The 11,820-nt window shown below is 40.6% G+C and overlaps 1 protein-coding gene across 1 annotated transcript; it reads left to right on the top strand.

The window, feature by feature from the left end:
- Nucleotides 1–2,109: 2,109 nt before the first annotated feature.
- LOC310999172 (uncharacterized protein) lies at nt 2,110–11,331 on the top strand (the record flags this gene model as incomplete). The annotated part of the gene is made up of 13 exons (XM_083989496.1): nt 2,110–2,260; nt 5,779–5,884; nt 5,976–6,079; nt 6,173–6,451; nt 6,538–6,631; nt 6,807–6,874; nt 6,997–7,242; nt 7,334–7,369; nt 7,468–7,569; nt 7,651–7,713; nt 7,867–7,926; nt 8,055–8,232; nt 11,318–11,331. Exons 2-13 carry the CDS (start codon nt 5,779–5,781, stop codon nt 11,329–11,331), a joined length of 1,350 nt encoding a protein of 449 aa, XP_083845622.1. The 5' UTR covers nt 2,110–2,260.
- Nucleotides 11,332–11,820: the final 489 nt, after the last annotated feature.

Genomic DNA, 11,820 nt, shown 5'->3' with positions numbered 1-11,820 from the left:
CACAGAACTAGCAGAAGTCTCCTCCTACTGTAGCAGTGATTATAGCTTTTTTTTTTTCAGATAGACACAGAAGCAGATGTGGTGTAGAAATTTTTTATTGTCTTTTCTCTGTTGTGTTACAAAAATGGTGTAACTGCAGCAGTAGTCTTGATTGTTGTTGAGGAAATATACATGGTTTAGCTCAATCTAGAGACCAATACCTAAAAATGTAGTATAACAGTACTGTAGTAGCCTATTCAAAAGTTATAGACAGACACTAAAAACGTCTTCATTACAGACTTTATTATCATTCATATATGATAAATATTCACAAAATGTACATTTTGTGCTGTTAGTTGCTGAAGTTTAGTATATTGTGGGTGTGTACGAGGCCCTCTAGTGGGTTAGGGTTAGATCACATGTATCTGGACTGAGAGTTTGAAAATGGCTGTAACTGAAGCACCTGGTAGGGTTGGTTTGGTGTATCTGGCATGGTGAGAAGTAATCTGAAAGCACATGTCACCAATTGAATAGAAATACACCTTCTGGTTGCAGAAATATACACACATCATTATAATTTCCCAGGGAAGTTTTAAGTTCTCATCTATAAGCACGTGAAAAGAGAAATGTTTTTAACCAGGGTTTAAAAGTGCTTACAGTTGGGGCTGATCTCAGTTCTGCTGGTAGTTTGTTCCACTTGTGTGCAGTATAACAGTTAAATGTTGCTTCACCATGTCTGGTCTGAACTCTATGCTCCACTATCTGACCTGAGTCAGTAGATCTCAGAGCTCTGCTGGGTTTATACTCTAGTAACATGTCATTCATGTATTCTGGACGTAAACCATTCAGTGATTTGTAAACCAGTAGCAGAACTTTAAAATCTATGCTGTAGCTGACTGGGAGCCAATGTAAGGTCTTATGAATTGGGGTGATGTGATCTGATTTCTTTGTTCTGGTTAAAACTTGATCTGCAGCATTGTGAATGAGCTATCAAATGTTAATGGAAATATTTGAGGGGCCACAGATTTCACTACCACATAGACTCCTACTGTTTTATATATAATCTAAGAAAATGATGATAACAATTTTCATGGTAAGACCTGGGCTCGAACCTGGGTTGCCCATGTGAAAGTCATCTTCTCTACCATGTGAGCTACGAAACATAGAAACTAAACAACATTTTCACGTGTGGCATTGTGAGTCTAAGTTGTTGTCTGTCAGCATCTCGGTACATCAAATGTCTTGGGCTACTGTTCGATTTGAATTAGATATAGCTGAAGAAATCAGTAGAGGTGGCAAATTAAAATGAAAATTATTGACAAGCCACAGATTACACATTAACATGGACTACTGTTTTATATAGATTCCTCAATAAAATAAAGGTAACATTTAAACAACACATCTTCATCTTCATCTACATCTTCACATCTCAATTAATGAAATATTACAGTTTAAATTTGTTATTAAATGTATAGTGGTGTGTTGAGAACATAGACTGTAAAAAAAAAAAAAAAGAGAGAGAGTTGAGAACAAAATGACATATATACTTGGTGTTACAATGTGTTTTCTAAGTGTTGTTTTTATTTTTGGAGCAGTGTATAATCATGATAAAATTATTGTAAAGAAATATTATAGTTAACGCTTGGATTCGAACCCAGGTTCACTGCGTGATTAAATATACACTCCTCAATAAAATAAAGGGAACATTTAACAACACATCTTAGATCTCAATTAATGAAATACTGCAGTTTAAATTCGTTATTAAATGTATAGTAGTGTGTGGAGAACATAGATTGTAAAAAAAAAAAAGAGAGTTGACAACATTTATTTACGTACGTATTAACGTTTATATTTGGAGCAGTGTATAATCATGATAAAAATGAATAAGAAATATTAAGGTTTTGACTTGGATTCGAACCCAGGTTGACTGCGTGACAGGTACGCGCGCTACCGATTACGCCACGGAACAGCATGGCAACAATGATGGCTTTTTGTGATCAGGTTGAAACAGATAGCAACAGTAACCGGGGGCGGGGCTCGACGGACTTTCTGGGTGTTCCCACCACGCTGTGATTGGTTACGGTGAGTTCACGTCCAGTCCTATGTACTGGTTCGGTCTCACTGTCTCAGTCTGTTCTGATAGTACTTTGAGCTGGTAACACGCTAGTTTAATAGTGCGAGAGAAACAGTCTTTTCACGGCTTTTTGCTGAGAACAACTTCAAACCCACTCATCACAGCGTTGACTTCTGTGTACATCTTTGTGACCTACCAGTCATTACCGTAAGTATTTGTTTTGTATTCGATTTAGTATCTTAGTAACATGTTGTTGATGTTAGCCGTTAGCTTGCTCAACCAGTAGGGTCAACTTATAGCAGTGCTATTGTTTATGAACAAGTCTGTAGTGTGTTGTTGAAACTGTTTGTCTTTGACCAGCACTAAACATGATTAGAGTTGTGTGTGTTCTGTTGGTAATATTGAATTATTTCGAAATGCACGTCTTAATTAAGACGTGCATTTCGAACTGGGCATTAGCATGTAGCGTAGTTAGCCGTTAGCATGTTGAAGTAGCAGAGAGGCTCGTGTTTTATCTCAATGCTGAGAACTGTATTTGCTCTGTGACTGGACCAGAGAAGTAGGTGATGTGGTTAGGTAAGAGCTATGCATTGAAACGGCGGAATATTTATCCTCTTTATTGTTTTACTAGTGCCCAGTCCAATGTGTTTTTGTGTGGCTTAGGCTACGTGCAGTCTTGCTATGGTTCTCTGGATCTGTTGTGACCTGGGCCTTGTGCTGCAGCTGTGGCTGTTGTTGAAACAGAGTGAAACTGTGGAATATTCCGTACATTTGCAGTAATAGAATATATTTAAAGTGATTCATGTTATTGTTTTATTAGTTATTGTTGTTATTGTAATTAACAGCAGTATTGTCCAGCAAACATTTCAGGATTTCTTTTAAGTCAGTCATTTTGTGGCCATTTTCGCCTCTGAATTTAGTTTGTTGTTATGCTTATAGAGTTTAGAATTTTCCATGTGTGTTAGTGTGAGTGTATGAAGCCTGAACTCACTTTGAGTGTGTTGTATATACAGGTAATAGTTTTCTTTTAATTGGGGTACATTGTTTGTTGTGGAAAGTTTAGGTCAAAGTGAAGTCACAACTTTGACCTTTTGTTGAGCTCATTTAAAATGGATGCCACAGGCCGAGTGGAGGAGGGGTTTTTTCTAAGGTCTGGCACTGTGTGTCGTCACAGCTGAAGTCGGCTCTGACCTCTTTCCATTGTGCTTGGATTAACTTAAATGAACAGCTGTTTTTTAAGTCTGTTTATTCTAAGTGGTGTAATTGCCAATCATAGTATTTTTCTTTTAAAAGATACAGGTAATAGTTTTCTTTTAATTGGGGTACATTGTTTGTTGTGGAAAGTTTAGGTCAAAGTGAAGTCACAACTTTGACCTTTTGTTGAGCTCATTTAAAATGGATGCCACGGGCCGAGTGGAGGAGGGGTTTTTTCTAAGGTCTGGCACTGTGTGTCGTCACAGCTGAAGTCGGCTCTGACCTCTTTCCATTGTGCTTGGATTAACTTAAATGAACAGCTGTTTTTTAAGTCTGTTTATTCTAAGTGGTGTAATTGCATATCATAGTATTTTTCTTTTCTTTCTTTCTTTCTTTCTTTTCTTTTCTTCTCAATTAAAAGTGAAACTAACACATTAGGGTGAGTGTACCTATTAAGCCCACCAAATCTGCTTTTCAGCCATTTTTAATATATACCACCCCAATTTAAGTGAAAACATTTTAGTTCAAATGATAGTCTAATGTCTAATTTGAAGTGTCAATCATTCATTTATACCAATTTTTAATGTTTTTATTGTTTAATTTGTCAAAATATACCAAAAATCTGGTATGGGCTTAATGGGTACTTAGTGTACCCTTTAAGTCCATGGGTGTTCCAAATAAGCCCACTTCATGATCTGTTGATAAATACATAAATACATATATATATATTTAAAAATCTTAAAAATCCAAAGTTATTCTATTAAAATATGTAATCTCTTAGCTCTCAATAGCTATTTTCATTTTGTCTCCACTCCTCTCCTTGGCCCTGTAAATGTCATTTGAAATAGGCATGATCGGCCTATTTGATGTGTTGTCAACACAGAAAAAGCTAAACTTACAACATGTCTTCTTTGCAATGTAGCCAAAAAACTATTCATGAACAAAATAAAAATTAGAATGGAAATTACTCTTCAGTACTTATGCTTTCAATATCTGTTGTCATTTTGTCTGTATCTCTATCCTACATTATACAATTGGCATTTACATTTGTCCAAATTTTCTGGTCCAGCCAGCTGGTTGAAAGTGTTTTTATCTAGATTTCTGAAGACCCAATGACTGAGAGAAAGACAGTTTCCTGGTTCAATACTATTTTAAGGATAATAAATGAATCAATTTCAGTATTTACAACTAAACAAATAACTTTTTAAACATAAAACCACAGCTTAAATAGAAACAATTAATAAAATGAATGAATTGGCCCATGCAATATCACTAATATTTAAATTTGGGTATTTAATTATCTGAATTATGAAGCTGATTGATTAGGTGAGGTCAAGCTTAGGCAGGAAAACGGTTCAAAAGTCAAAAGGAAGAAACTCTCCATTGAAACACAGCCAGTGGGCTTAATGGGAGCAGGTGGGCTTAAAGGGAACATCAGTGAATTATTGGTTAAAAATCAGAATATTTTTATTCTACACACATGACATTTAAAAACAACTACATGACATGAATCTATATAAGCTGCACTAACATAACATGAAAAGTATTAATTGATCATGTATTTAAGTAATTAGCTATACTCATTTACATCTGATTTTTTTGCTACTGTCCCCTTTAAGCCCACCTGGTAAAAATGTTAATTAAAAAATAAATAAAGATAAATATTCATATGTATTATCAATTTAACAATATAATAGGATATTCTGCATACAAAAATGTAAACTATCCATGTTTATCATGCTTTATGTCATGGCAATGAACAATGCTATGCAGTGGCTGCATAGATGCAGCATGTGGGCTGGTTGCTAGCATGCTAAAATGCATATTTTGAATTAAAAAAAAAACTATTTCTAATTCTAGTAAAATTCTAACACATGTTTTATTTAAAGCACTAATCTCTTAAATTTTGGTAACAAATGAGTACTTAGCTAAAGTCGGAGTAGAAATATGGAATAAATATTGTTTTTTCAGGGCATCAAAATCACTGAAGTTTTTTTGCAACTTCTTTGGGAGCAGCAGGCACATGTCACACATATGCTTCGATAACTCAAGATTGACAAATCTGATTTGCTTAGAATAAAAAGAATAATTTATGTAACAAGCTGCTTCATTGGAAGAACCATGAACCAGCAAAAATGGTGATGTAGTTTTTTTTTTATTTGACTCAGAAGTCACAAGTGCGCTTATATGGTACATGGGCTTAATAGGAGCACTTACCCTATTTTTTTTTTAGTCTGTTTATTCCAAGTGGTGTAATTGCCCTTTATAGTACTTTTCTTTTAAAAGAGGCAGGATGGGTTTTTATTGAGATTAATATTTATTCTCAGCCTTAGGCTGTTGTTGTGGGTGTTGTGTGAGTTTATAGGCTATTTTTATACATGCTGCATGTTTTAATTGTGATTATTTTAATCATTATTTTACAATCCTTTAATTAGATTAGAGTTGTGCGTGTGCTGCTGGTAATGTGAAATCCTTTCTAAATGCATGTCTTAATCTACACATGTGTAATAACTGGGTCTTTATACTTTTAGATGCCCCGTGGCAAGGCCTACCGTCGTGCCGAGGCTGCTAGGTTCCGGCAGCAGTCTCGGCGGCAGGATGCGACTTTCCTGCCAGCCCTCCCCGCCTTCAGTGCCAGTAAGTATTCTTCCATATATTTCCCTAAACCATTCTCTGTATATGTTTCTGTATGCATGAGCTGAAATGTTGTACGTTTTTTCATCAACAGTCCCCGGCACTGGCTGGCGCCGGAAGTCTCTGCAGTGGCCCCTTTCTCCGCGCACCGGGAAGCAGCTGAAGGTGGCCATTCCTGCAAAAGTCCCCGATAAGAAGGTATGTACTATTCAGAAATCATGATGAATGCTGATAATAAGTGTCTTTGTGAGTGTACATCCTTTAAGACGTGTTTTTTTCCTTTTCTCCCAGCTTGTTGTTTTTGTCGGGGCATCCCATCTACGCCCCATCGTGGATGGATTCGTGCCAATGGAAGCGGACGGCTACACCTTCGGTTTCCTGTCTGTGCCGGGGGCGTGCGCGGACCTGCTCAGGATGGAGGTAAATCATGTTGTCCACACTTGTCCTCACATCCCTGATGCTGTTTGTGTTCTTGCCCCCAGCAACAACCTGAACCAGACCCCGGACCGAGCAGCTGCAGCGTTTGACCGGTACCTGCGCGCTGTCATGGAAGCCTGGCGGACTGCAGAGGTAGGTCATTGATGTATTTGTTGAACATGAAATTATATGTACTGTGACTATCGATTTGTAACTGACCGTTATGACATTTTGTGTAGGTTTTCGTCGTGGACCATGTCCCTCGTCTGTCTGTGGATGGGTTTGTCCAGGAGTCCCACAGACAGAACTTCCAGCGCATCGCAGGACAGCACCGTATGTTTGAAAATATCAATGCATGGGTTTAGGCACTTATCATTTATCAGAAGTATCTATTTCAGCTATAATTGAGGCAATGCTCCTTTATTGTTTGTGTTATGAAAGTTGACCGTGGACTGTGCGTTGAGTTTTTCAGTAATCCGTGGGTTTTCCTTGTTTTTGTTGTCTTTAGGTTTGCGGTTCTACTGCCACGCGGAACGCTTCCCACCGAGGCAACGGCAGCTCTGGGCTGTCGATGGTGTAAGTGAAAATTGTACTTTGAATCTCAGAAATGCTTATTTAGACAACACAGTATGATTGACAGTAAATGTCATCTTGTTCAACATTACTGTATTGTAATCTTTATTTGTTCCTCTTCATAGACGCACCTCAGTGACGACGCGGGGATGCCTATCCTCGTGGAGTCGCTGGTGGCTGCCACCAAGCAGCACCTGGAGCGGCCCGCGCCTCCGCCACCTCCGCCACCCGTCGTCTTTCCGGTGTCCCCCAGGCCCAGGCCCATTCCCACGTGGACCGGTCGGGAGGTCGCGCCGGAGGAGGTCCCAGCCCCACCTCCACCCACCCCTCCCAGGGACGAGGACGCCTGGACGACCGTGCCAGGCAGGAAGGTAAGAAGACGAACTTTGTCTACATATGGTCATGAACTGAGAAATGAAGGTTTTTCTGTATCCTAATGTCTTTTCTGTTTTGTCGTTGTAGCGCCGTTGCTCTCGGGAGAGGAGGGTTCCTCGAGTGGTATGTTGTCATTTTATTTAACTGTGATCTTGACAGTGACATTCTATTCCGTAACAAAACGATAAGTGTGACAAAAAATCTTTATGTCTTTCATACAGCGTCTTCTTCCCCTGAACCCTTTCTGGCTGCCGCCTGGGATGTTGCCTGACACGGACGACGCTGGTCCTTCGGCCGAGGACGCTGTTTCCACGGGCGAGCAGGTATTTATAGAACAAGAAACTTCTAATAGTTCAGATATTCTTTTTGTCCACTGTTTTGACACTTTGTTTCTGTCACTTTAGCCGCCGCCTGTGGGACCTCGTACTCGACCTGTCCCCAAGAAGCCCAGACGTGCTAGGAAGAAGGTATGTTGTGTTTAAATCCTGAAGGAGATGTGTTCATGTATTATTGTGATGGACAGAAAGTCATTGTGAATGATGTATAACTGCAAAATCTGGATCAGATTTACTTGAATATGTAGATTTAATGGGATGACTTTCCTTTCTTATTCTTTCTAGGTCGTGACCTCAACTCCCACGTTGACTGTCCGTCCTGAAGCCCAGGCCGTGGACCAGAAGGCAAGTAGAGTTATTGAATGGTCTTTGTAATTGTGTTTGTTGTTGTGGCAAATTTAACACCATCTTTATTATAGCCAGCATGACTCTCTTCCACAGGTATTAATGTTTTCATGTTTCTTCTTTTGCAGGTGGAGGCGACACCCGACCCTGTGTCGACCTGTGATGTGCCGGGGACCACTCCTCCTCCCATTGTGGCTACACATCCTGTTGATGTCCCTCCCAGCCCTGTGTCTGTCCAACCTGCTGCCCTGGATGTGACGGTGGACCGGCCGTCAAATACTGGGGGCACACCAGGAGCAACTCAAGGTCAGAGTATTCCCACTTGCAGGTGTTTGTCGATGGGGGGAGTGTCTTCAGTGGCAGGGAAATCTTTGCTTACTGCATCGGCTGGTCTTGATGTTCATGCTTACGTGTCATGCAGTGTTGTCGCGGCAGTTAGACATAGCATCGCTCCGGTTTGTACGTGGCGTGAAGCAGATATTGATGTCGTTCGTGTCGAGGGGAAACGATTGGCAACTTGGTTTGGGTGGGGAAGGAATGAGTTTCATTTGTTTGGTCAGAAGTGGAGGGTGGATTTGGGGGAGACAGATTATAGGAGCTTTGGGGATGGGACTGAGTTGAAGGAGGAGTTGAGCGAGCATTTGTCCAGGGATGGGATGTGTGTGTTGAGGCTCCACAGAGCAGCGGTGTTGATCATCCAGCACATGGGCTCCTTTGTTGTGGTGGATTGTGGGGTACGCAACGCTGCGGGGTTGCTGTCTGATCCAGGCCGAGCCAGGGTCATATTTAACACGACCTTGGGTGATCTGGTGGATGACATCACTGCTCTGAGCGAGTCTTTGTCTTCAGCGTTTTTTGCTGTCAGTCGCATCTTGGTGGAGCAGTGTGGTGATGAGGGAGAGAGCAGAAATGTTTCTGTGGTTATTGAACCAGTTGTGGCAACTCAGTCTGAGGGAGAGAGCGGCATTGTGGAGGAGTGTGTTGATGAGGGACAGAGCATTTCTGTGGAGCAGTGTGTTGATGAACCAGCGATTGATCCCATTGTTACAAGTCAGTCCCAAGGTCGCGCTTCTGTTAGAGGAAGTTTCCATCAAGGCGACCAGAGTAAGTTTGCATATCACGGTCGTCAGTGTATGGCCATTGGTTTGGTTGCTTTATTGAGACACTCCAAAGACAGCGTCTTTGAGTGGCAGTCTGACACACTGGACGAGGTAGTGCTCGCAGGTGATAAACTGTACACATCCATGTGGGAAGGCAATCAGATCGCACATCCATCTGGATTCCCTGCTGTTACAGAGTTGCCTAAGCAGTATGGTTTTGTTGATTTTGAGTATGATGTGAAACCTGTATATGGATTTGGGGCCTCCCCTCCAAGTGTGCGTATTTCACCTGAGCACATCTCTCTGTTTGACGGTCTCTGTCAGAGGTGTACACAAGACAAGCCCTGCTTGGTTACAATGGGTGGGGCTACATGTGCTGTCATTTGTAGTAAAGATGGTGAGTATGCTGTGGTTGACTCCCACGCTCGCGATGAGTATGGGATGGTTGATGGTGAAGGACAGAGTGTTGTAGTCTATTTTAGTTGTGTACAGCATCTGTTTGAGCACTTTAGCAAATTTGCAGGTAGTCAGACATTTCCCAAGGAGTTTGAGATCTGTGGTGTTCAAGTGAAACCCTCAACTGTGTCCTTGAGTGCTGCTGAGTGTGTAGAGGAACAGGTAACCACTCCTGGTCCTGCGCCTGTCATTCCAGCGGTGAGTGCTGGTGCAGCTGTTGAGTTTATAGAGCGACAGGTTACTGCTCCTGCTCCTGTCACACCAGTGGTGAGTGCTGGTGCAGCTGTTGAGTGTGTAGAGGAACAGGTTACTGTGACACCAGTGGTCCGTGCAGCCACTAACAAACGCGAGAAACGTAAATGCACACAGACAGCTGTTGCATGTGGAGAGGGACAGGTTACCCCTCTTGTCACACCAGTGGTCCGTGCAGCCACTAACCTACGTGTAAAGCGTAAATGCACACAGACAAATGGCACTTCCAAGAAAGCAAAGAGTTTTGATAATGATGTCAATTCAGATGTTGTGTTTGTTGGGGATGTATCATGTAAAAACTTAGAATTCCGTCCCCTTTCTAAAGATGTTGCTTTTGCTCTGTGTAAGCAGGTTAATGTAGAGTCAGAAAGAGTAGATGCCACATCTTCTGCTGTTGGTCCCTTGGGGATTCCTTGTAGGACAGAGAAGATTGTGGGTGATGGAAACTGTTTCTTTAGAGCTGTTTGCCAGGCCATTAGTGGTACACAGAAGCACCATAGGAAGATTAGACTTGCAGCAGTGAAGCATCTAGAAAGCAATCATTTGTCATATCAGAGTCTTTTGAGAAGTGAGTATCCCTCAATATCAGAATACATCAAGATTTCAAGGATGCATTATGTTGGCAGTTGGGCCACTGAGTTAGAGATTCAAGCCACAGCTGATTATTTAGGTGTTAGTGTTTTCACCTACTATAATGGTCGCTGGCTTGAATATAGCTGTCAAAATAGTAAGTTGTCAAATGAAGCTGTGTATTTACATAATGTTAATACTAATCATTATGAGACAGTTATCTGTGTGCAGCAGCCTGATACACAGAACTGTTATCGCTACTGTAAAGTTAACACACCGGTTTCTGGTGGCTATAACCTGAGATGTCATAGTAAAGATGAAAGTGATGTTTCTGATGAAAGCACCTTTAATCCACTTAGGTCTAGGTCATTGATTTATTCCAAGAAGAAAAAAAGCATGCAGCATAAAAGAAAATATCAACAAAACATCTTGTATAGGGAACCCAAGAAGCATATGGGTGTGAGTAAATACAAACAGAATGCTTTCCATAAGATGAGGTCGAAGGCTCTTCTTGTGAAGAAATATACAGAAAAAGTCAATTACAGAGAAAAAAAGAAGTTGATGGTAATAAATAAATACAAAGACATCGGGCATAAATTAAAATTAAAGGCATCCAGCATTTCTAAGTACAAAGAAAACATAGAGCATAAATTAAAATTAAAGGCATCCAGCATTTCTAAGTACAAAGAAAATATTGAGCATAGATTAAAAGTGAAATCATTTAGTGTTTTGAAGTACAAGTCTAATCTTGTACACAAGAGTACTGTAATGCAAAAGAGTAGAACTACATATCAACTGAATAAAATTCTAAGAAACAAAATAAAGTCTGCAAGCATCAGGAAGTATCATCAAAATCCTGATCACAAAAAGCGTGTTATAGCTGATGTTAGATTGAAAAGGCAGGTTAAGAAAGAGAAGACAGGACAGTTTGACTTTGTTATGCAGCAGTTTTTAGAGGAAGTTTCCGTAGGACCAGAAAATGTCTGCGGAGTGTGTTTCCGCTTGCTTTTCAGGCACCAGGTTCTGAACTGTAAAAGAGATGATTATAACAAAACACAGACAGTAGCCTCAATAGCAATAAACTGCATAAGCGAGGACTACTTGCATAAGTGTAATGAGTTTTGTGTTGTGCCATGTCAGGTGTTAGACACTGCTCGGGGTAAATTGTGGATTTGTTACACTTGTCACTATAAGATTAACAGAGGTGAGATGCCACCAGAGTGTTCTCAGAACAATCTAACAGTTCAGGCTGTCCCTCCTGAGCTGGCCTGTTTGAATACTTTAGAGCAACATTTGGTTGCTCTCCATATTCCATTTATGAAGATGATAGCTTTGCCTAAAGGGGGTCAAAATGGAGTACATGGTCCAGTGACTTGTGTTCCAGCCAACATTGTACAGACCAGTAACCTGTTGCCCCGTTCCAATATGGAGGGGTCTTTGTTGGCAGTGAAGTTAAAGCGTAAGTTAACCTATAAAGGTCACTATGAATATCAGTTTGTTGACACTCTCCGCATTA

The sequence above is a fragment of the Trachurus trachurus genome, assembly GCF_905171665.1.
Source record: "Trachurus trachurus genome assembly, chromosome: 16".
In the NCBI taxonomy this organism is placed as follows: domain Eukaryota; kingdom Metazoa; phylum Chordata; class Actinopteri; order Carangiformes; family Carangidae; genus Trachurus; species Trachurus trachurus.
Note: the sequence above shows the minus strand (reverse complement) of the source record. Positions and strands in the feature narration are given on the sequence as shown.